We start from the raw sequence: 24,103 nt of genomic DNA, 5'->3' as shown, positions 1-24,103 counted from the left end.
TTTTCATGACTAAAAGGAGACTAGAATTCACTGTCACCTGGTGATTGGCCCTGAGTCACTCAGTCCCTAAGGAGGGACTAGAACTCACCGTCTCCTGGCAACTGGCCCAGTGTCACCCAGCCAGCTTTTCTGCCTAAGGCAGGACTAGAACTCACAGTCTCCTGGCCCAAAGTCACCCAGTTGGCTTTCCTGCCTAAAGTGAGACTAGAACTCACTGTCACCTGGTGATTGGCCCAAAGTCACCCAGTTGGCTTTCATGCCTAAGAGGAGACTAGAATTCAGTCACCTGGTGATTGGGACTGAGTCACCCAGCTGACTTTTGTATCTAAGGAGGGACTAGAACTCACCGTCTCCTGGCAACTGGCCCAATGTCACCCAGCCAGCTTTTCTGCCTAAGGCAGGACTAGAACTCACAGTCTCCTGGCCCAAAGTCACCCAGTTGGCTTTCCTGCCTAAGGTGAGACTAGAACTCACTGTCACCTGGTGATTGGCCTGGAGTCACCCAGTCTCCTGGTTTCTAGCCCGGTTCCGTCTGCTCCACATTTGCCTAATTCTGTGTAGGCCCATAACCACTGCAGCCCCCTCCGACCCCTTTGCACCCACAACTGGGAATCCTAATTCCCTTCTCGCCCCACCCCCACCCCGGAGCTTTTGAGGACTCTGCAGGTCTTCCTTTTCTCGTCTTCAGTGCCTGTTTTTGCCTACTTTGATAGCTAGAAACGTAAATTCCTGACTCTTGTTCCTTTGTGAGTCAGGGATCTTTGTATTTCACATGCCTCATACTTGCTGTGCGTGTGTGTGCGTGTGTGTTTCATGGAGTTGCGGCTGCTCTAGAAGGATTGTGCGCTTGGCATCTGTTAAAAGCCAGAACAGGGACACAGGGGAGCCCCCAAATGCGACTCCCCCAAAGCTCAGCTCCTGTCCTGCACGGAGCTGTCTGTAGGGCGCGAACCCCAAAAGTGAGGATGGCAGCAGCCGTGACGCAGCGCTCAAAGCTCTGGCAGGGGTTGCGATGGGCCCGCCAACACCCCTCTCTCCTATGACGGATGTCTGTTTGCCGGAATGAATGAACCTTCCCGTGCTGCTCCAAGGACACGGGGTCCTTCATCCCCCCCCGCCTCCCTCTTCTGCCGCGTGATGGCAGAGCCCTTTTCTCTCGCGACCACGCACAGGAGAAGTTTGTGAATGAGTCACCGCAACCTGAACGCTGTAATGACGGTGTTGCTCGTGAAGCTCACATTCATTCTGTAAAAAAAAAAAAAGGCTTGTCGGAGGAGGGGGGGGAGAGAAGAAAGAGGAGTAGAACATCGCAGGGCACGTAAAGCATGCGCCCACCGACAACAGCCCTGAGGACTAGCAACTTGTTTTCCCCCTAAACCAGGGGTGTCAAACTCAAGGTCCGTGGGCTGCATCTGGCCCGCAGGGTGCTTAGATCTGGGCCGTGGGTCCGCCCTGGAAAAAGCAAAGGACCAGCCTGTGGTGCCTCTGCCAGTGGAAAAGGAGCTCAGGAGGGCCACACTCAGGCCTCCCGGGCTCCGTTTCCAGCCACGACGTCCTCCTGCAGCCCTCTGCTACTGAAAATGGAGCTACGAAGGGCCACACGCAGGCCTCTGGGGTTCTGTTTCCGGCCACAATGGCCTCCTGCAGCCCTCTGTCAGCAAAAACAGAGCTCAGGAGGGCCACACGCAGGCCTCTCGGGCTCCGTTTCGGGCCACAACATCCTCCTGCAGCCCTCTGCCAGCAGAAACGGAGCTCAGGAGGGCCACACGCAGGCCTCCCGGGCTCCGTTTCCAGCCATGATGTCCTCCTGCAGCCCTCCGTACTGAAAATGGAGCTCAGGAGGGCCACACGCAAGTTTCCTGGGCTCCGTTTCGGGCCACAACATCCTCCTGCAGCCCTCTGCCAGCAAAAACGGAGCTCAGGAGGGCCACACGCAGGCCTCCCGGGCTCCGTTTCCAGCCATGATGTCCTCCTGCAGCCCTCTACCAGTGAAAATGGAGCCCGGGAGGCCATCGTAGCTGGAAATAGAGCCTCGATGAGTGACATCAAGCTGGCCACGCCCACACTAGCCACGCCTTCACCCCCACCCCCGAGGTCAAACACAACCCTGATGTGGCCCTCAATGAAATCGAGTTTGATACCCCTGCCCTAAAGGAACCAAACGATGGGTTTTCAGACAAGGGCGGGCAAAGAACTAGCCCGATCGCCTGGCCCCCCTCATCACTCCTTGCGTTATTTGTTTGTTTGTTTATTCTCCCTTGCTCATTCCAAACCGCTCGTTTTGGTCCTTTCTGTTGGCTTCTTTTCAGGTGCGGCCAGAACAAGATGGACCTGGCCAACCTGGCCATCATCTTTGTGCCCAACCTCTTCTCCGGGGAGATGTCCAGCCAGATGGGCATCAGTAAGGCGGAGGAGCGGCTGCAGAGTCAAGTGGCGGTCACTCGGGTGTTGATCAGCCATGCCTCGGAGATTGGTGAGTGGCGGTGGGGGGGAGAGATTTCTATGTGGGCATCACCTGGAAAATTGGGAGAGGGGGGGAATGTGGCTTGTGAGTGAAGGCTGACCTAGAAAGCAGGAGTTGGTGAGTTCTAGTCTCGCCTTAAGCATGAAAGCCGGCTGGGTGACTTTGAGCCAATCACCGGAAGACTGGGAGTTCTAGTCCCGCCTTAGGCGTGAAAGCCGGCTGGGTGACTTTGAGCCAATCACCGGGAGACTGGGAGTTCTAGTCCCGCCTTAGGCGTGAAAGCTGGCTGGGTGACTTTGAGCCAATCACCGGGAGACTGGGAGTTCTAGTCCCGCCTTAGGCGTGAAAGCCGGCTGGGTGACTTTGAGCCAATCACCGGGAGACTGGGAGTTCTAGTCCCGCCTTAGGCGTGAAAGCTGGCTGGGTGACTTTGAGCCAATCACCGGGAGACTGGGAGTTCTAGTCCCGCCTTAGGCGTGAAAGCTGGCTGGGTGACTTTGAGCCAATCACCGGGAGACTGGGAGTTCTAGTCCCGCCTTAGGCGTGAAAGCCAACTGGGTGACTTTGAGCCAATCATCAGGCGACTGGGAGTTCTAGTCTAGCATTAGATATGAAAGCTGGTGGGGTGATTTTTTTTTTTTTTTTGCTTTTTAATTTTTATTTTTTTTTGCATTTTAATTTATATGCCGCCCTTCTCCGGAGACTCAGGGCGGCTTACAATGTGCTAAGCAATAGCCTTCATACTTTTGTATATTTTATACAAAGTCAGCTTATTGCCCCCACAATCTGGGTCCTCAATTTACCCACCTTAGAAAGGATGGAAGGCTGAGTCAACCTTGAGCCTGGCGAGATTTGAACTTGCAGTAATTGCAAGCAGCAGATGTTAATAACAGTGTTTAGTCCACTGTACTACAGGCTCTTTTGGGTGACTCACCTGGAGATGGGGATTTCGAGTCCTGCGTTAGGCATGAAAGCCAACTGGGTGACTTTGGGCCAATCACCAGGCGACTGGGAGTTCTAGTCCCGCCTTAGATGTGAAAACTGGTGGGGTGATTTTGGGTGACTCACCTGGAGACGGGGAGTTCGAGTCCCGCCTCAGGCATGAAAGCCGGCTGACTTTGAGCCAGTCCCTCCCTCTCAGTCCAACCCGCCTTACAGGGTTGTGTTGCGGTAAAAAAAAAAAAAAATAGGAGGAAGAAGGAGTATTCGGTATACTCGCTGCCTTGAGTTATTTATAGCTAATAAATATGGGATAAACAAACTTAACAAACAAATGCATTTCAAATGCTTTGATGGTGATAAAGTGCTGCCCCCTGTTGGGTTGAGCTGGAATAGCAAGCAACCCTCTCTGCATCCAGGGGTCTTTGATACTTGCCTGGCCAATAGCTGTTCAGGGGACACACACACACACACACACACACACACACACACACACACACACACACTTTTCTCCCTGGAAGGCTACCCCAGATTCTACAGCCCTCTCCTTTGCCGGCCCTCCTTTTCATAGAGACCCACTGCTAAATAAATCTGCCAAATTGTGCTGGCTGGAGCCCCCCCCACATGGAGAACTTTTCTTTGGGATCAGGCAGCCCCCCCCCCATCCTTTTAACCTTCCGGAAAGCCCTTAAGACCTGGCTTTTCTCCCCAAAAGCTGGCATGGGGTGAGATTAAACAGCGCCACCCATTGGGACCCCGAAAGTCCTCCTTCTCTGTTGCAAGACCTGCCCTCTGGAATGAGGTCCCCCCCCATCTCCCCAAATTCCAACCCTGTAAATATTCAGAAGGGTTGCAAAGACCTGGCTTTAGGGGAGAAACCTGCTTTAAAAAAAACCCCTCCCTTCTTCCTTCCTCTGACCCCCACTTAATGTCCTTGTTCTTTTGTCTAGTGCGGTTTTTTTTCTGTTCTTTGCACAAAGTTTCTTTCTTTGGAAATGTTTGAACAACTAGGTGGCTCAGTGGCTAAGACGCTGAGCTCGTCGATCAGAAAGGTCGGCCGTTCGGCGGTTCGAATCCCTAGTACAGGGGGGCAGGGGGCTGGACTAGATGACCTCCAAGTTCCCTTCCAACTTTGTTATTATTAAATGCAACCCACCCAGAGTAGCTAAGAGAAGAGGCGGCATTGCACGTCAATGTAATCTTTAGATTTGACATTGGGAAGTGTTACGTCGTGGGCTGCGTCGCAAACCAGATGCGCCTGGTTTTTCGACTTGCGTCTTTGCTGCTTTGCTTTTATCGACCGCGTTTTGTATCGTGTTGCGCGTTGCGACTTCGGCTTAAACTTTTATTGTCGCTTTGAATGCACACACTAATCGGCAGGCATGAAAATGAAATGACTGTTGCGTACAGTAAGTTCGGTATTAACGACGTCGTGTTGCTTCCCTTGGGTTGGGAGCCCCCCAGAGTTCGGTTGAAGATGGGCGGCCATGTAAATCCATTTTAAATCATGGCTTGGTTTGGGGGGAGCAGTGATGTAACAGTAACATAGTTGGAAGGGACCTTGGAGGTCATCTAGTCCAACCCCCCGGCTCACGCAGGAGACCTGTACTAGGAATTCGAACCACCGAACTGGGTGGGTTCTAAAATTTTTTACTACCAGTTCTGTGGGCGTGGCTTATTTTGTGGGCATGGCTTGGTGGGTAGGGGTAATGTGACTGGGTGGGCGTGGCCAACTTTTTTTTTTTTTTTTTACTTTTAAAAGCATTTTTTTCTACAACCTTAAGAGGCTGCAGAAAACAATGCTTTGAAAAGCCTCTGCTGATCAGGCAACTCAGCTGGGATCGCCAGAGGCTTTTAAAGGCATTTTTCTTTTCTACAGCCTCTTTGGCCAAAGAGGTTGTAGAAAAAATGCTTTGAAAAGCCTCTGACGATGGCAGCTGAGCCACGGGATCATCAGAGACTTTTTTTTTTACTTTTAAAAGCATTTTTTCGGCCAAAGACGTTGTAGAAAAAATGCTTTGAAAAGTAAAAAAAAAAAAAAAGCCTCTGATGAGGTGGGCGGGGTAAGCGAGCGGCGAACGGGCCGGGAACCGGTTCGGGGGCGTGGCCAGCCAATGTTATTACCGGTTCTCGGAACTACTACAAATTTTTACTACCAGTTCTTGCGAACTGGTGCGAACCGGGAGCAACCCACCACTGGAACTGCCGAACTTTCTGATTGACAAGCTCAGTGTCTTAGCTGGTCTGGCGGTGCTCTCCGGTTTCACAATGGGGTGTCTGTCCCAGGGGGTGAAATCTACTTCCCTTCCCTACCAGTTCAGAAGTGCGCATGCGGGGAGGCTAAAAAACAGGTTACTTCCTGGTTAAAACCAGGGAAGTAATGATGACCGGGAGGATGGGCGGAGCCTCGTGCTGTCATCGCTACCGGTTCTCCGAACCATCACCGCCATCGCTGCCGGTTCGAACCGGTAGCATTTCACCCCTGGTCTGTCCATTTCCAACCATGATTCTTGGTTATACCGAATGGCTCAGTCCCCCCCCCCCATAAGGGGACGGTGAGGCCGAAGGTGGGCAGTTTGGCAAGGAAGGGAACGGAGCCATTTTTGGTGCATGAGTCAGAGGAGGGGAAGGAAGAGAGCAATCTTGGCTTGTTATCCCAGGAACAAAGTGTTTTCGCGCAGCCCAAATTTACGGGAAGGGAAAGCGCCGAATGAGAAATTCCTTTCTTTTCTGAAGTGTGTTTGTGGGAAGTGATGCATATATGCGCCTGCCTTGCGTTTTGCCACAGCTTGCAGAGACTTGCATGCCCGCACGCACACCTATCCTTCTTTTCGTGGCTTTTCTTCCGTGCAAAGCCAGCCAATGCGGTGACAGTTGTAAGTGAGAGGACCAGTCATAAGCTTGGATCTAGCAAGCCAGCCCAGTTACGTCCTGCAAATTAGTGCTGCAGGGTATTTTTTTTATGGACGGCAGGGAAGGTTCCAAATGGCGACCACTTGAATCCAGGACATGGCATCAATGGACGGTCATAAATCTGTGCCAGGCGCCCATCATGTTACTGTGGGGAATGTGGTGACGGTTGTAAGTGCAAGGACCAGTGATAAGCTTTGATCTAACAAGGCAGTTATGTCCTGCAAGTTGTTTTTTTTTTTAAGCCCACAATTTATGTCGCTAAGTGAAACATTGGTTAAGTGAGCTTTGACCCATTTTACAACCTTTCTTGCCATGGTTGTTAAGTGAATCTGGACCCCCCCTGTTGACTTGGCTGGTCAGAAGGTCATAAAAGCGGATCACTTGATCCCAGGGGACAATGCAACCGTCATAAACATGAACCAGTAGCCAAGCCTCATGCCCATTTTCGATCGCGTGACCATCGGGATACTGTGACGGTCGTCGTAAGTGTGAAAAATGGTTCTAAGTCACTCTTTTCAGTGTCGTGGTAACTTGGGACGGTCGCTAAGCGAACTGTCGTAAGTCGGGGACTGCCTTTATCCCCTTCCCCCCATCCTCTTCCTTTTAGGAGAGCTCCTAGTTTCCCATTTGACTTTCAAACTTGAATAAAGATATTATGAAATATAAATATGTCTATATCAAGTCCAGTTCATATTGAGGGCGATTTTCCCCTCCTGCCTTCTTGGTTTTAGGCACGATTCCTGAGCCCCTCCGGGAAAAAATTCACGCTGCTGTTTCAGACATGGAAAGCAAACGGCGGTTTCGGCCAAGCCAGGAAGAGGCTGAAGTTGGCCACGCCGCGAGGAGGAGGAGACGGCGGCGCAGCGTAAGCTGTGAGTGTGCCAGGGAGAACCCAGATTAATGTGCTGCTTCTCATGTTACAGATACAGATGGACAGAGTTGGAAGGGAGCTTGTAGGTCATCTAGTCCAACCCCCCCCCCACCAAAGCAGGAGACCCTACACCATTTCTGATCGAGGGCAGTCCAGTCTCTTCTTGAAAGCCTCCAATGATGAAGCTCCCACAACTTCTGAAAGCAACTTCTATTCCATCGGTCGATTGTTCTCACCGTCAGAAAATTTCTCCTTATTTCTAGGTTGAATCTCTCCTTGTTCAGTTTCCATCCATTATTCCTTGTCTGGCCTTCAGGTGCTTTGCAAAACAGCTTGACCCCCTTCCTCCTCTCTGGGGCAGCCCCTCAAATATTGGAAGATGCTCTCCTGTCTCCCCTGATTCTTCTCTTCACTAGACCAGCCATGCCCAGTTCCTGCAACCGTTCATTGTATGTTTTAGTCTCCAGTCCCCTCATCATCCTGGTTGCTCTTCTCTGCACTCTTTCCAGAGTCTCCACATCTATTTTGTAGTGTGGTGACCAAAACTGGATGCAGGACTCTAGGTGTGGCCTTACTAAGGCTTTATAGAGTGGAATTAGGACCTCCCTTGATCTTGATTGTATCCCTTTGTTAATGCAATTTAGGATTGCATTGGCTTTTTTGGCTGCCGCTGCACACGGCTGGCTCATATTTAATTAGTTGTCCACTAAGACTTCAATTACGACGTTTCCTTTTTGAAAATCCTTTAGGAGAAAGAGTCTTTGAAAGAGGGAAGGTAGACGGGCAGAGTATTTTAGGACTGTAAATGTTTTTTTTTATTTTTTGGCCTTGCAGATATGGTCACCGAAGCCCTGAGCAAATTCAGGACCTGTCGAACTTTTTGCGTCAGTCCTGATCTGGAAATGAATCAGGGTGAGGATGAATTGCCTTTGAATTTTGATTCCTCCCCCCCCCCCAGGTAGCTCCAGGGTTTAAAGGTGTTTGATGGCAATGGAAGGTGGGTGAGAACATGGAAGCTGCTCTCGGTCCTCATGTGAGGACCTCGGTGTTGCTGTAGTGGCTGAGAGGTTCGGTTTGAGGCTGCTTTTGAACCTCTTCCCACAGAGTCTCAAGATAGCACAGACCTGAAAATATCCTTCGGCTCCAAGCGGAAAGCTTCCGAGGAGGTGGTGACAGTTACCGAGCTTTCTATCAAGAAAAGGTGAGATCTTAACTGCAATCACCGATAGAAGAGCCAGGGTGGAATTGCTAATTCGGCTTGGATATATTTTATTTATTTTATTTTATTTTAGTTCGAATTTATATACCGCACCTTCTCCCGAGGGACTCAGGGCGGTGTACAGCCAGCTAAAAACATACAATACAAACATTAAAAACAATTAAAAGGATATATATTAATTTGGCCCCAATGTAAAATGACAAACCAGTTAAAAATGTTTTTTTTAAAAATGTTATGTTAGAGAAGGTTTGCCTGCCAGTTGCTTTGCAGGATCAGAATCGAGCTGGAAGGGACTTTGGAGGCCTTCTAGTCCAGCCCAGTGGTGAAATGCTCCCGGTTCGGACCGGATCACCCAATCCGGTAGCGATGGAGGCGGGTGGTTCAGAGAACCAGTAGCAAAAATCTCTGCCCCCCCCCCAATGCACAGCTGAGCTGCGTGATCATCAGAGGCTTTTTTTCTTTTAAAAGCCTCTGCCGATCAGGCAATTCAGCTGGGATCATCAGAGGCATTTAAAAGCATTTTTTTTACAACTTCTTCACCGAAGAGGTTGTAGAAAAAATGGTATTAAAAGTGAAAAAAAAAAAAAAAAGGCCACGCCCACCCAGTCACATTACCCCCCCACACCAGGCCACGCCCACAGAACCGGTAGTAACAGAACCGGTAGTAACTGGTCCAGCCTCCTGCTCCAACAGGAGACTCTATACCTGTTCAGACAGGTAGCTGTCCAGTCTCTTCTTGGAGCATCCACAACTTCTGGTGGCAAGCTGTTCCACTGGTTAATTGTCCTCACTGTTAGGGAGTTTCTCCTTAATTCCAGGTTGCTTCTCTTTGATTGCAGAGTGAGATGGGTGTCATATAAATTGAATAGGTATGGAAGGGCGGCATCACCAATGTAAAAAAATATTTTTTTAAATAACCCCCATCAGGAAACCAGACCAAACAGTAAGATTTGTCTATCATTTTGCCCGCAGGAGATCGGATTTGGGATTAACCAGTTCAGACCCCTTTGAGGAAAATGGTGGGGATTCTTTTGATCAACCGGCTGACATCACTTCAGTGCAAGGTAATTTCCTTGATCCCCCCCAACCCCCCCCCATGTCCTTCTATCCAGGACGTAGCATATACACAACACATCCACTTCATGACCTGTTTTCCTGGTTACCTTGTGGGAGGGGGCTTCGTGGTACCCGAAGCAGAACATCCAGATTCAGTCACAATTTGGTTCCATACATGCGCAGAAGAGGCGTGCGCGCTCACATTCCCGAACCAGTAGCAAAGGTAAGTGCATTTCACCACTGAGACAGAGATAGAGATAGATAGATAGATAGATAGATAGATCAATAATGAATGGATGGATGGATGGATAGATAGATATATAGGTAGGTAGGTAGGTAGGTAGATAGATAGATAGATAGATAGATAGATAGATAGATAGATAGATAGATGGATGGATGGATGGATGGATGGATGGATGGATGGATGGATGGATAGATAGATAGATGATATACGATAGGTGCAGTGGTGGGATTCAGCCAGTTCGCACCACTCCGGGAGAACCGGTTGTTAACTTTCTGAGCAGTTTAGCAAACTGGTTGTTGGAAGAAATCATTAGGGCAGAGAACCAGTTCTTAAATTACCTGACTCCCACCACTGGATAATAGACAGAAGATAGATAGGCAGGCAGACAGATAGATAGATAGACACATACATATAGATAGATATAGATAGATAGATAGATAGATGTAGAGATAGGTGGATGAATAGATAATAGAAGATAGATAGATAGATAGAGAGAGAGAGAGAGAGAGAGAGATAGAGAGGGAGGGACAGGATAGACAGGATAGAGAGAGAGAGGAGAGAGAGAGATGATACTAGATAGAGAGAGATAGAGAGAGAGAGATACTAGATAGATAGAGATAGAGAGAGAGAGAGAGAGAGAGAGAGAGAGATGATGATAGAGAGAGAGAGAGATACTAGAGAGAGAGAGAGAGAGAGAGAGAGAGAGATGATACTAGATAGATAGATAGAGAGAGAGAGAGAGATGATACGATATATGATATGATGATATGATATGATATATGATATGATATGATATGATATATGATATGATACGATACGATACGATAGGCAGGCAGGCAGAAAAAGAGAGAGCAGGAGATGGATAGATAGATAGAAAGAAAGAAAGAAAGATATAGATATATGTACATAGCTGATGATTTTTGTGTTGCTCCAATCGAACCGGTGCCGTTTGGTGTCGGTCCCAATTTTTATCTCAAGGAGGAAGCCAAGCAACCCAGGTGAAAATGCTGGCGTGAAAGTTGGATCTAAGAGGTCCTGGGGGTGTGTGTGACTTTTCTCGCTTCTACGGAGCTGGCCTTCTTCTTCTCGCGTTCCCCAAGCCTTTCCTTCATCGCCTCTTTCTTACAGGCGGCCCAGAACCTCCAACCGGGAAAATTCAATGGAAACAGAGCAGCAGCAGGAAACGCCCTCGGAGGTGGGTGGGTAAGACTCTGCCTAGAAATATTTACCTGGCTTTGCAAAAGACCCTTATCTCAACGTATGTATGCAAATGCGGGATTTTCAAATTGAGACTTGCCGCTGCAAAACAGCTTCCTTGGCTGCAATTGTTATCCGCATTTTAGCAGCATGATGCATTTCTGGCATTTCGGAGACCAGGTGTCAATCACCTGGTGTCAACCATTGTTCTGACAACTGCCCCCCCCACACACACACACAATCTTGCAGTCCCCACCCCCCAGGTGCATTTCAAGTTATAAGTCATAAGTCATAAGTTTATTTTGTCAAGCATATATAAGGTAACAGGTAAAAGTAAAATCATAATTTAAATACATGAAAGGAGTAAGTAAAAAGGAAGTTTGTGCCTTTCTCCCAAAGGTGCTTTTTCAAAAGGCCGCTAGACTTTCTTGGCTGTTTCTTTTTTTTCCCTTGAAAACGTTTCGCTCCTCATCCAAGAAGCTTCTTCAGTTCTGAACTTCAAATAAATTTTCAATGGGGGAACAAAACCCAAGGAAGTCCAGTGGCCTTTTGAAAAGCATCTTGGGGGACAACCATGACCTGGCGGCAGGTGGTTCAGAGAACCGGTAGCAAAAATCCCTGCCCCCCCCCCGCCGCCATGCCCAGCTGAGCCGCGCGATCATCAGAGGCAGTTTTTTTAATTTTTAAAAGCATTTTTTCTACAACCTCTTCGGCCGAAAAAATGCTTTTAAAAGTAAAAAAAAAAAAAAAAGCCTCTGATGATCGTGCGGCTCAGCTGGGATCGTCAGAGGCTTTTAAAAGCTGAAGAGGTTGTAGGAAAAAATGCTTTTAAAAGCCTCTGACGATCCCAGTTGAGTTGCCCGATCGTCAGAGGCTTTTAAAAGCATTTTTTTCCTGCAACCTCTTTGGCCAAAGAGGTTGTACAAAAAAAATGCTTTTAAAAGCTTCTGACGATCCCAGCTCAGTTGCCTGATTGTCAGAGGCTTTTAAAAGCATTTTTTTTACAACCTCTTCGGCTGAAGAGGTGGTAGAAAAAATAGTTTTAAAAGTTATAAAAAAAAAAAAAAGTTGGCCACGCCCACTCAGTCACATTACCCACCACCACCAAGCCACGCCCACAAATTTTCCATTTCACCACTGGTCCAGATAGCACGATCTCCTTCAAATCAGATGCCCATGTTGCTCTATTTCTTAGCAACACGGTTGTTAAGTGCCAACCCCCCCCCCAAACCCCCTACCCTTCTTTTCTTCCAGGAAGTCCACTACTCCTGCCTCCCTCACTGAGAGGAAGCAAATAGGCCACAAATCCTTGAGTATCTTCTCTTGCAACAGCAAAGACCAGGTGAGAACTCTTGAGGGTGTTGCTGGAAATCACAGGTGATTAGTACGTAATTTTTTTTTCCGCAGAGCTGCCACAGTTGTGCTGGACTACAATTCCCAGGATCGCTACCAGCTGGTAATAAAGAGTGGTGTACTCCAAAATGGCTGGGTGTGTGTGTAGTTTAAAATGTCACCTCAGTAGGACACTCTTTAAGTGGAAGGGTACTGTTGCGGCTTGTCGGCCGCCGGCCCCTCTAGCAGCCAAATCAGAGGAGGAGGAAGAGGCCATGTGGGAGACAAGGTCAGCCTCAAGGCAGCCTGAGAGCTCCGAGGGGGAAGAGGGAATGGAGCTGGCAGAGAGAGAGGGACAGAGGAGGAGCCTGGGCCGTCCATCAACCCTCAGATGGAGAGTCAACAGCCCCCAGGTCTGGAGGTGGCTGATGAGGAGGAGGAGGAACAGCTGGATCCAGTGCCTGACACACGGATGCGCAGAAGGCAGAGGAGAGGAGAACAGTGGAAATCTATGGGCCAGTCCTTGGGATGGAAGAGCCACTGCTGCTAGTGAAGCCCCACCCTAGCTCTGGGGATAAAAGGCAGGGGGCGGAGATGAATAGATGTGGCAGACAACTATTCATCTCCTTGCCGGACAGACTTGTTAGCCTGCGGAGAGAGAGAAAGAGAGAGAGAGAGAGAGAGAGAGAGAGAGAGAGAGAGAGAGAGAGAGGGAGAGAGAGAGAGACTTTTTGCCAGGGCTGCTGGGGCTCCTAATAAAGGAATCATTGATTTAGCTTCAGAGGGTTTGTCGTGTTTGGGGAGCTGGGTCAGAACAGGTACATGAGGTTAAAATGCTGGGCTGATGATCAGCAGGCTCGTGTTCGAAACCCGTTGCTGCCACCGGCTGGGGTGAGCTCCCGTCACTTGCTCCAGCTCCTGCCAACCCAGCAGTTCGAAAGCAGGCGATCACAAGTAGATAAATGGGTACCACTTCACTGGGCAACTTCACATGAAAGGACATGAAAGGACACCCTGCCCCAATTACGTATTCCCCGGGCAATGGTGAAGCTGCGGGCAGATCCTTTCACCATGGAAGCACTTTGGGGCTTCTGACACGGAAGTAGTAGTGGTAGTAGTAATTTTCACGATGGGTGGACCAAACTAGAGATAGTACTACTGGATTCATTCAAAGTTGTTCCTTTTTCCGGCTCTCATCCCAGCAACCCCACTCCCTCTCTGCCAAAGGAGCAGACCCCAGTGGATGGTTCCCGCTGAAGAAGAGGAGGCAAGATGCAGGAGACCTCTCCATGATCCTGCCTCAGTGGGAAGGATCCTGCCTGCAATCCTACAAGGTCCAGGAAGATCAAAGAGGTATGCTTGGTTGAGGTAGACCCTCTTGAAGGGGCTACCAAGGAGAGTTTCCATAAATGTGGTTTGGAGAAGGATTGTAAAACAGCTGTTATTTTGGCTTTGTTTGAAGGGTCTCCAAGCTGTTCAGTCGGTGAAAAGGCAAGTGCTCGCGTCTCCTTGAACCCGAGGGCTTTGGGGGATGTGAAATCCAGAAGACCCGCAGAACCAAGGCCCTATTTTGAGGTACTCAATTCTCGGCAGAACGCAGGGACCCCCCTTGGAAAGAGAGGGCTGCTGGCGAAGATGGAGGCCCTGGCTGAGACAAGTAGGCAAGGCATCACTCTCGCCATGTGCCACAAAGCTCTCCGGCGATCTCTGAGCTGGCCGGAAGAGCTCTCGTTGCGGGATGCCATGGATGAAACCGATTTCTCTCCAGATGAAGCTGCCGCTAGCCCAGGAAGGCAGGAGGATCTCGGGCCAGCTGAGCCGGCTCAGCCTGGCATGAAAGAAGTCGTATCAGGCATGAAACAACTCAGCCTTCACATGGTGCGCGCGGTGCCACCAGAGAGCCCCAGAGCTGGTTGTTCGGGAGACGAATCTTGCCATCTTTCTCCGAAGCTGTTTCCATCTCGGTCGGAAGCGTTGGAGGCTGGTGGGGGTCTCGACAGTCAAATCCCCCAAACTCCCGCAGGACAATTCTCCCCCAACCCCCAACGGGCTCCACTCCGGTCCAACGAAGAGCCCCAAATCAGCATCCTCCTCGGTTCTCCCAAACCCAAAACCAGGCGCCGTTTTGGACGGTCGGTGAGCCACGAGAGTGGCCTTCCCTTGCAGGGCGAGGCCTCCAAGGGAGGGAAATCCAAGACGCCCCTGCAGCAGCTCAAGGCTTGCGGCCGGCAAATCTTCATCACCCACAAGCACATCCGGAGTTCATTGGCCGGGCTGTGGGGCCGAAAAGAGGGATACGGACCCACGGGGGACCCCCCAGACCAGCAGAGCAGCCTCCTGTTGGAAGATCACCGGATGCCCCAGAGCTGCCGTTCCCCGCAAAACCCCGCAAGGGAGTTGTAGATGATGATTAATTCACGATGCTCCGATTTGTCAACACCGTCCCCGACATCCACGCCGGTAGGAGCCACTGATGTCTGTTTGGGGCTTGATTTGCCATTAGTTGGATCTAAATTTGAGCAGGGGGGGGGCAGGCCAAGGAGGGCTTTGATTCTGCTCCAATCCTGCGGGTGGCTGATGGCGTGCGTGAATCCCGCCTGTCATTTTTCCTTCTTTAACAAGGTAAAAAGGTTGACACGGCTAACCTCCGTGAACCTCCTTTCCTGCCGTGTGTGGGCAGGTTCCCCCCCCTGGCAACTCTTGGTGCTTTTCTCTGCCTTCGTTATTCATTTTATTATGCCTCCCCCCACCCACCCACCCAAAAAATATGAAGTTTTTGACTTGCAAGGCGGGAAAAGGCTCCCAAGGCAGCGCGTGAGAAACCTGGGAGTTTTCTGTTTTGGGCTACGTCTGCTTTCCCCTTTGCAGTTCATAGCTTCCCCTTTCTTTGTCTTAAAAGTATGAATCGCTGGAAGAGCAATAAAAATTCACGACGACGTCAAAGGTTTCTTCGTTGATTTTGGGGGGTGGGTGGGGAAATTACGTCTTGAACATTGTGCAATGTTGACAGGCGCCCTCAAGGGGGCGCCAAGAGCCTTCCTGATGGCCAACAATTGTAGCCTCCTACTTCTTTTTAATTTCTTCGCTGTGTATTTGGTGTGTATGTGTGTTTACTTGCTCGCACCCTGGGTGTTCGGCAGTACTAAATAATTAAAAGCAAGAAGTGCCATACTGCTGGCCTGACCTTCTCCTCCTTAAGCTGTTTTTAATGAGCTTTCTTTTTTTAATTGCCCGTGGTCGCATTTATCTTTGTTAAGAGATGTCTCGCCCAAAGAACGCCAAAACGCACAACCGGCTGCGAGATGAACCTCGCCGTTGTAGCCTAAACCGGAGTTTTTACAACCCTCTTCGTACTGATTTTATTCATTTCTTGGTGCAAATCCTTTCTAAGGCTGGGGGTGTTTGGAAACGCAGTTACGTAGACGTAGGCAAACTTCAAACGGAAGTTTGATGAGACTTAAAACTGTGATGGTCGCAGTCGTGTTAGCTAAGGCTTCTCTTTAACGCTGTCGATTGAGGCAACCCCTCCAACAGATAGTTTCGAAATGCAGCAGCAGAGGAAAGTGATGTTAAAGAAGGAAATGTTCAGTAATTTGATATGGATAGACTGTTCAATCAAGATTACTTCCGGGATGAATGTTTTTTTATCTATTTGTCTCCCACATTTCTTTCTTTTTTTTTAAGCAGCTCAAGGTGGAGAACGTATCTAACAGCCCTTTCTACTTCTGATTCCCTACAACAACAATCCTGTGAGCTGGGTTGCGTTGGGATGGGATGAGAGAAGAGAGGGACTGGCCCAAAATCACCCAGCCAACTTTCATGCCTAAAACGGGTCTAGAACTCACAGGCTCCTGGTGATTGGCCTGGAGTCTCCCAGTGGGCTTTCATGCCTAAGGCAGGACTAGAACTCACCATCTCCTGGTGATTGGCCTGGAGTCTCCCAGTGGGCTTTCATGTCTAAGGCAGGACTAGAACTCACCATCTCCTGGTGATTGGCCTGGAGTCTCCCAGATGGCTTTCATGTCTAAGGCAGGACTAGAACTCACCATCTCCTGGTGATTGGCCCGGAGTCTCCCAGTGGGCTTTCATGCCTAAGGCAGGACTAGAACTCACCATCTCCTGGTGATTGGCCTGGAGTCTCCCAGTGGGCTTTCATGTCTAAGGCAGGACTAGAACTCACCATCTCCTGGTGATTGGCCTGGAGTCTCCCAGTGGGCTTTCATGCCTAAGGCAGGACTAGAACTCACCATCTCCTGGTGATTGGCCTGGAGTCTCCCAGTGGGCTTTCATGTCTAAGGCAGGACTAGAACTCACCATCTCCTGGTGATTGGCCTGGAGTCTCCCAGATGGCTTTCATGTCTAAGGCAGGACTAGAACTCACCATCTCCTGGTGATTGGCCCGGAGTCTCCCAGTGGGCTTTCATGCCTAAGGCGGGACTAGAACTCCCAGCCGCCCAGTTTCTAGCCTGTAGCTTAGCCGCTGGACTAAATTAGCTTTATTGAAATAACCCAATTGCTATCTTCACAGAATGCACATAAGCCGAATTAAAATCATAAGCTGGCTCGCACAATTTCCTAAAGCCACAAAGCAACCAACTATATACATTTTACACGCTCATGAGTGTGTGAACCCAGCCATTCCATCCTGGGCTCATGCCCAGACCTCAAGAGTGTGCAAATGACACGGCCGTTTGGTGCTTTTAAAGTTTCAACTGTTTCATCGGAGAAATTTGTAGCATCTTCCCAATTCTAGCTGTCTCTGGGTTGGATGCAACAAGCTCACCAAAAATGCATTAAAAACGGGTGTAAATAATATAAAACTGGTATCTTCAAGGCACTGTTCACTTACAGTACAGGTAGTCCTCGACTTACAACCGTAATTGAGCCCAAGTGATTGCTAAGCGAGACATTTGTTTGGAGTTTTGTCCTGTTTTACGACCTTTCTGGCCACCGTTGTTAAGTGAATCATTGCAGTTCTTAAATTAAGCAACTGTACTTCAGCAAATCTGGCTCCCCCACTGACTTTGCTTGTCGGAAGTTTGCAAAAAGTGGTCACATGACCCAGGACACTGCAACCGTCAAAAATAAGTGTACCTGCCAGTTGCCAAGCCTCCGAATTTTGATCACGTGGCCACAAGAATGCTGCATTGAAAAACGCTCCTACGTCGTTTTTTTTCCAGCGCCATTTTTAACTTCAAACAGTCACTAAACGAACTGTTATACGTCGAGGACTATCTGTAATCCAACATCTGCTTTGGCCTGTCTCTTGGAAATACACCAATAGAACAAGGAATATATTTCCAAGGCAGTGGTGGGTTTCAAATTTTTTTACTACCGGTCCTGTGGGTTTGGCTTGGTGGGCGTGGCATGGGTGGGTGGGCGTGGCAGGGGAAGGATACTGTAAAATCTCCATTCCCACCCCACTTCAGGGGAAGGATACTGCAAAATCCCCATTTCCTCCCAATCAGCTGGGACTTGGGAGGCAGAGAATAGATGGGGGCCGGTCCGGTCAGAGGTGGTATTTACCGGTTCTGCGAACTACTCAAAATTTCCGCTACCGGTTCTCCAGAACTGGTCAGAACCTGCTGAAACCCACCTCTGTTCCAAGGTGAGAAACATTGCATAAAATGCGTCCTGCTAAATCGCAAATCCCTGCAGACGTGCAGAATGGATTTGTTCCTAGGGGTTGCTAAATTTGTAGCCTCGTGCGATATAAAAGCCGGCGTCTTCTTTTGGCTAATTAATTGAGTCCTTTTTAAATGATTTGCCCTCTTTTTTTCCCCCCTCTTCCAATTGAATCCTGAATCCAATTTTCAGAGGGGAAACTTTGCTTCCTAGTCAAGTGAGTCAAACAAAGTCAAGCCCGTCGACATACAATGAATTTAGAAGCCGGAGTGTAAAGAAACGAACAAGGATTGCGCTATATAAAGCACTCCAAGGGAATTAATTTAATATCCCGAGTCTATAAAAAGCGGCGATGCGTTGACCCTGTGATTCTTTCTTTTCAGACTTTTTTTTCCCCTCTGTGAGATAATGTTTTGCTTTTTTTTTTTAAAAAAAAAAAAAACAAGTTTCTATTTAATTAGCACTCTTGATTTAAATGAGACACATTTAATCAGAGGTGTCCAACCTCGGCTCCTTTAAGACCTGTGGACTTCAACTCCCAGAATTCCCCAGCCAGCCATGCATTTTTTCCCCCCCATGCTGGCTAGGGAATTCTGGGAGTTGAAGTCCACAGGTCTTAAAGGGGCCGAGGTTGGACACTGCTGGTTTAAATATTTTCTTACCAGCCAAAATATTAAGGGAAAAATGAGGAAGGAGGATTGTTGTCTGGCTTTCCTTCGAAATTTTCCAAAGGTGGATCGTTCTGCTATCGCCTTGGAGAACCTTTCCTGAATTATCCGATGATAGAAAATATTTCGGGAATCCCTCTAACCTGTCTGTCTCCGATCTGATAGGATCTCTACCTATTAGTTGCAAAACTGAAGTGGTGTAGGGTTTCCTGCCTAAGCAGGGGGTTGGACTAGAAGACCTCCAAGGTCCCTTCCAACTCTGTTATTCTATTCTATTCTTAACTGCAGAAACTCTGCACCTCCACAGGCCCTTAGAATGGGAAAACGACTCCTTTTTATCTGGAAAAGTATTATACAATAGCACGGATTTTTTTTAAAAAAAAAATTCTTAGCCTATTTACATCAGCAGGAAAGCGGCCTGCAAAACCGCTTGTGAGGGCTTGAACACAAATAGGGAGTTCGGTCAAACCGAGGTTTGTTTTTTGTAGTTTGCAAAGGGAGGCGGTTAACCCTGCAGTTCAAATGGCCACTTTAAAGGCTTTCGCGGAAAGGTTCCTGCTGCTTTAATAGCTTTGCTTTGTGAATTTTTTTTCCCCCAAAAGGATTCATTTATTTTTATTTTTATTTTTAGCCCAAAAAGGGCCAGCTTGCTGAGGAGAAATTCACCTCAGGTTTTTGTTTTTGTTTTTTTTTAAATCACGGTTTAACCGAGCAGCTTCAAATCCTACGGGTCCGTCAGAGGCATTAAACCGGGGCAGATTTCCCAATAGAGGATCCGGTGCTGCCGCGAGAATTCCCTGTTGACTTGTGGGGATGACGTGACCTTGGGACGGTCATAAATGTGAGTCAGCTGTCCGGCATCCGAATGTCAACGGCGTGACCAACGGGGGGACAGCAGCAACGGCCATAAGTGTGAAAAACAGTCGTCGGTACGGTTTTTCCCCCCCCCCCAGTGTCGCGGTAACTTCGGTCACTAACCGAACTGTTGTAAGTCGAGGACTACCTGTAAAGCTCGGGCATTACGGGGCTGGTATAACCATGGTTTAGAGCCTGTGACTAACCACCAATGTCAGTTATTTATTTATTTATTGGTTCGATTTATATGCCGCCTTTCTCTGGAGACTCAGGGCGGCTTACAATGTCTAAGTATTGCAAGTAAATATTTATTTATTGTAAGTAAATTTGCAGTTGAGTCGGGGGCTGCAAAAGGAGGGAGACCCCCCCCCACAATAAACGGAGGAGAGGCGACAGGTGGAGGAGCAGCTCCCATGCACCTGCTCCCAGCAGCAGCCACACCCCGCTCGGGATGCTGAGCCACGATAGACTGCTCCTGACCCGGGAGGCTCCACTGGGCGGCGGAGAGCCTGGCGGCGGCCGTCTCCCCTCCCTCCTCGTAGGGGCGGGCCGGGGGGCGGGGACGGCTGGCCGGCTGGGGCTGCTGCCGGAGCCGGGACAGCCGGTTAGTGTCTCCGCAGGAGCTCCCGGCTGCTGCGTCCGCACCACCTCGGCCGGCTCCCGCCGCCCCCGCCGCCAGCCCAGGGCCGCCGATCCCGCCGCCCAGCCCAGCCCAGCCATGGCCGAAGGAGGCGGCGAGGGGGAGGACGATGTGCAGTTTCTGCGGACGGTGAGCTGGGCTGGGGGGCAACGAGGAGGAGGAGGAGGAGGAGGAGGAGGAGGAAGGCTGGAATGGGGGTCCAGGAATTGGGGGCTGTTGGGGTGGGGAGTGAAGAGGAGGAGGAGGAGGAAGGGGTCAGCTGGAAGGGGGGGTCCAGGAATTGGGGGGAGTGGGCTGGGGGGCACCGAGGAGGAGAAGGAGGAGGAGGAGGAAGGCTGGTGGAAAGAGGAAGGGGTCCAGGAATTGGGGGGAGTGGGCTGGGGGGCACCAAGGAGGAGGAGGAGGAGGAAGAGGAAGGCTGGAATGGGGGTCCAGGAATTGGGGGCTGTTGGGGTGGGGAGTGAAGAGGAGGAGGAGGAGGAAGGGGTCAGCTGGAAGGGGGGGTCCAGGAATTGGGGGGAGTGGGCTGGGGGGCACGGAGGAGGAGAAGGAGGAGGAGGAGGAAGGCTGGTGGAAAGAGGAAGGGGTCCAGGAATTGGGGGGAGTGGGCTGGGGGGCACCAAGGAGGAGGAGGAGGAGGAAGAGGAAGGCTGGAATGGGGGTCAAGGAATTGGGGGCTGTTGGGGTGGGGAGTGAAGAGGAGGAGGAGGAGGAGGAAGGGGTCAGCTGGAAGGGGGGGTCCAGGAATTGGGGGGAGTGGGCTGGGGGGCACCGAGGAGGAGAAGGAGGAGGAGGAGGAAGGCTGGTGGAAAGAGGAAGGGGTCCAGGAATTGGGGGGAGTGGGCTGGGGGGCACCAAGGAGGAGGAGGAGGAAGAGGAAGGCTGGAATGGGGGTCCAGGAATTGGGCGGTGCTGGGCTGGGGAGTGAAGAGGAGGAGGAGGAAGGGGTCAGCTGGAAAGGGGGGGTCCAGGAATTGGGGGGAGTGGGCTGGCAGCAACGAAGAGGAGGAGGAAGAGGAAGGCTGGTGGAAAGAGGAAGAGGTCGGCTGGAAGGGGGGGGGTCCAGGAATTGGGAGAGTGGGCTGGGGGGGCACCGAGGAGGAGGAGGAGGAAGGTGTCAGCTGGAAGGGGGGGGTCCAGGAATTGGGGGGAATGGGCTGGTGGGCAACGAAGAGGAGGAGGAAGAGGAAGTCTGGTGGAAAGAGGAAGGGGTCAGCTGGAAGGGGGGTCCAGGAATTGGGGGCAAGGGGCACCAAGGAGGAGGAGGAAGGGGTTGGCTGGAAGGGGGGTCCAGGAATTGGGGGGTGCTGGGCTGGGGAGTGAAGAGGAGGAGGAGGAAAGGGTCAGCTGAAAGGGGGAGGTCCAGGAATTGGGGGCAGGGGGCACCAAGGAGCAGGAAGAGGAAGAGGAGGAAGGCCGGTGGAAGGAGGAAGGGGTCAATTGGAAGGGGCTCCCAGGAATTGGGGGGAGTTGGGCTGGGGGGCACCAAGGAGGAGGTGGGGGTCGATTTGAAGGGGTGTCCAGGAATTGGGGGGGCACAACGGGTGAGCCAAGCCAAGGGCAATGCCAGCTCGCCCTGCCTGGAGTGCCCCCCTCTCCCAACACGCCTAACAGGGCGAAAATCGTCCCTCTGGGCTGTGTGGAAAAGGGGCTCTTAGTGCGGGACCCCCAGTGGAGACGATCAGAGGAAAGCAAAGTGAGGTGGCAGAGGAGGAAGGGAAGGAGGAAGGGCAGGGAAGAAGGTCAGATGAAAGTTGGGAGTAAGAATTTCCCCGGGCGAACGTGTGAACGCGAGACGGACACATGCTGGGTCTTAGTGCGGTCTGGGGAGTTGGGTGGTTTGATGCCCTTTGGCTGAAGGAGAGTTTTGGTTTCCCTGCTGGGGGGGAGATGAATTTGGGGGTTGGGGGCTTTTAATTGAAGTGATCCCACCCTCACCCCGCCTTCTTTGGGACATGGCTGGAAAGAGTTGGTCTTCTGGGCCCAAAATTTGGCCAACCTAGAGGAGAGGAAGAGCCAGGGAGGGAGGGGGTCACACAGCCCCCTTGATATCTGGGGGGTGGGCCTGCCTACTTAGCTTCTTCATGGCCAGGCAAGAGTTGGGGGGGGAGAAACAATCTCCCTCATCTATCCCCCTCTGCCCGCATTCACACAACCTTGGGGTGTCCTCTCTCTCCCGTTTCCCGTTCAATGCCAGCAGCCAACAAGGAAGGCATTTTTGTGCCTCAATTTTGGGGAGGGGGCCCCAAAGAAGCTTTCTTGCCAGTTGTGGTCGTTCTTCCACTTTTGTGGGAAATCGGCTGGGTGGGTTTGGGAATAACCGGGACGGGCAGGGCCGATGAAACACAAAGCAAGACCCAGAATACCGTAATCCGGAGCAGCCATGGCTAGGAAAGGTCTATCTTTTTTCCCTTCCCGTTGAAGTTTTGGCCTCTATTTCTTTCCCGCCGGGGCTGAGCGACACTAAAATTAGAGCCCGTTCCTATTCCAAAGCGGACGGATCCTGATCGGCCCAGCTGGCTGAGAACAGGTGGCGTCTTGAGACTTAGTGGAGGGTGCTGGGTTCGACTCGGCTTCCCTCCTCCTCCTCCTCCTCCTCCTCCTCCTCCTCCTCTTCCTCCTCCCCTGAGACAGGCAAATCTTGCTGGACCTTGGATGGCCAAGCAGGAACCTCAGGCCTGTCCTGTCCTGTCCCCCCCCACCCAATTTGCATCTATCCAAACTTGCGTTCTCCCCCATTAACTTGGATAACTGTTTGCTCCCCTCTTCCTCTGGGGTGCAAGCTGAGAGATGCCTCTTCCATGGGGCAGGGACTCTCTGCTTCTGGAAACCTCAGAGGGGCCTGGAGAGCTTTCAACAACCGTCTCTCCAGAGACGGGTCGCTTGCGAGCGGAAGGGCACGTGCGAATGGACACAAGGGCACATTCAGGACAGGGGTTTGGTCCCGGCCGAGATGCCGTGGTGAAGCTGAAGGTTTTTCCCAAGCCTGATCTCGCCAGGTGATCTGTCCCATCAAGTTGATGTAGCAAGAGTTTCTCCCAAGGAAATCGGCCCCTCTCTGGGCTTTCGGGTTTTCCAGCGTTGCAAGGTCGTCTGGTTGCCGGTCGTCTGTGGAGATGCTCGAGGCATCCAGGACACGGTTGCCCCAAAGGGGCTTTTCCAAAAAGGCCACTGGATTTTCTTGGGGTTTTGTGGTTTTTTTGGCTTGAAAATGTTTCGCTTCTCATTCAAAAACCTTCCCCAGAACAGAAGATGCTTCTTGCAATGAAGAGTGAAATGTTTTCAAGGAAAAACAAAAACAAAATCCAGTGGCCTTTTGGAAAAGCAGCTTTGGGACATTGCTGTTATTAAGGCCCTTCACCTTCCTTTTTCTCCCCCTCCTCCTTTTCCTTCTCCTTTTTTCCTTCCTTCCTTCTTTCCCCTTTTCCTTTCTTTTCCCTTCTTCCTTCCTTCCTTTTTCCTTCCTTCCTCTTCCTCCCTCCCTCCCTTTCTCCCCTCCCTCCCTTCCTCCCCTCCCCTCCTTCCTTCCCTCCTTCCTTTTTCCTTCCTTCCTTCCCCTTCCTTTCCCCTTTCCCTTTCTTTTATCTTCTCCCTTCCTTCCTTCCTTCCTTTTTCCTTCCTTCCCCTTCCTCCCTCCCTCCTCCGTCCCCTCCTCCGTCCCCTCCTTCCTTCCTTCCTTCCTTCCTTCCTTCCTTCCCTCCTTCCCTCCTTCCTCTTCCTTCCTCCCCTCCCTTTCCCCTTTCCCTTTCTTTTCCCTTCTTCCTTCCTTCCTTCCTTCCTTCCTTCCTTCCTTCCTTCCTTCCCTCCTTTCTTTTTTCTTCCTTCCCCTTCCTTCCTCCCTCCCTCCCTCCTTTCTCCCCTCCCTCCCTCAGCATTAAAGCCTTCTCCAGAGAGCTGGGTTTTTGCACAATGTGTCCGAAGTACAATTTCAGCCTTGTACAAATTTCTCCCTCGGGTAAGACTTCTGGATTGATTTGTTGAGGGATCCGTCGGTTTCTTGTCTTGGCTGCCCACGGAATCCTCAGGAATCTCTTCCAACACCCAAGTCCAAAACCTGCCATGCTTTTCAGGTTTTCTGCC

The 24,103-nt window shown here is 50.7% G+C and overlaps 2 protein-coding genes across 15 annotated transcripts in view; both read left to right on the top strand.

The window, feature by feature from the left end:
• Positions 1-15,171, top strand: part of LOC117677714 (uncharacterized) — a 53,826-nt gene extending 38,655 nt beyond the window's left edge. For all 5 annotated transcript variants that reach the window (XM_087876540.1, XM_087876543.1, XM_087876542.1 and 2 more), the window contains 9 exons: positions 2,310-2,473; positions 7,048-7,188; positions 8,022-8,099; positions 8,292-8,388; positions 9,379-9,470; positions 10,835-10,901; positions 12,158-12,245; positions 13,438-13,588; positions 13,698-15,171. In XM_087876540.1, the coding sequence (XP_087732666.1) occupies positions 2,310-2,473; positions 7,048-7,188; positions 8,022-8,099; positions 8,292-8,388; positions 9,379-9,470; positions 10,835-10,901; positions 12,158-12,245; positions 13,438-13,588; positions 13,698-14,638 (1,819 nt within the window). In that variant the 3' untranslated portion in view covers positions 14,639-15,171. The remainder of the gene's footprint in view (positions 1-2,309; positions 2,474-7,047; positions 7,189-8,021; positions 8,100-8,291; positions 8,389-9,378; positions 9,471-10,834; positions 10,902-12,157; positions 12,246-13,437; positions 13,589-13,697) is intronic.
• A 4,782-nt stretch (positions 15,172-19,953) lies between these two features.
• The window catches only part of RYR1 (ryanodine receptor 1), a 135,095-nt gene continuing 130,945 nt past the window's right edge, over positions 19,954-24,103 (top strand). For 8 of the 10 annotated variants that reach the window (XM_087876533.1, XM_087876531.1, XM_087876532.1 and 5 more), the window contains exon 1: positions 19,978-20,152. In XM_087876533.1, the coding sequence (XP_087732659.1) occupies positions 20,102-20,152 (51 nt within the window). In that variant the 5' untranslated portion in view covers positions 19,978-20,101. Of the gene's footprint in view, positions 20,153-24,103 lie in introns of all 10 variants that reach the window. The other 2 variants (XM_087876536.1, XM_087876535.1) reach the window with 1 other exon arrangement.

This window comes from Pantherophis guttatus, chromosome 10 (genome assembly GCF_059756535.1).
Source record: "Pantherophis guttatus breed Tessera chromosome 10, ASM5975653v1, whole genome shotgun sequence".
In the NCBI taxonomy this organism is placed as follows: domain Eukaryota; kingdom Metazoa; phylum Chordata; class Lepidosauria; order Squamata; family Colubridae; genus Pantherophis; species Pantherophis guttatus.
Note: the sequence above shows the minus strand (reverse complement) of the source record. Positions and strands in the feature narration are given on the sequence as shown.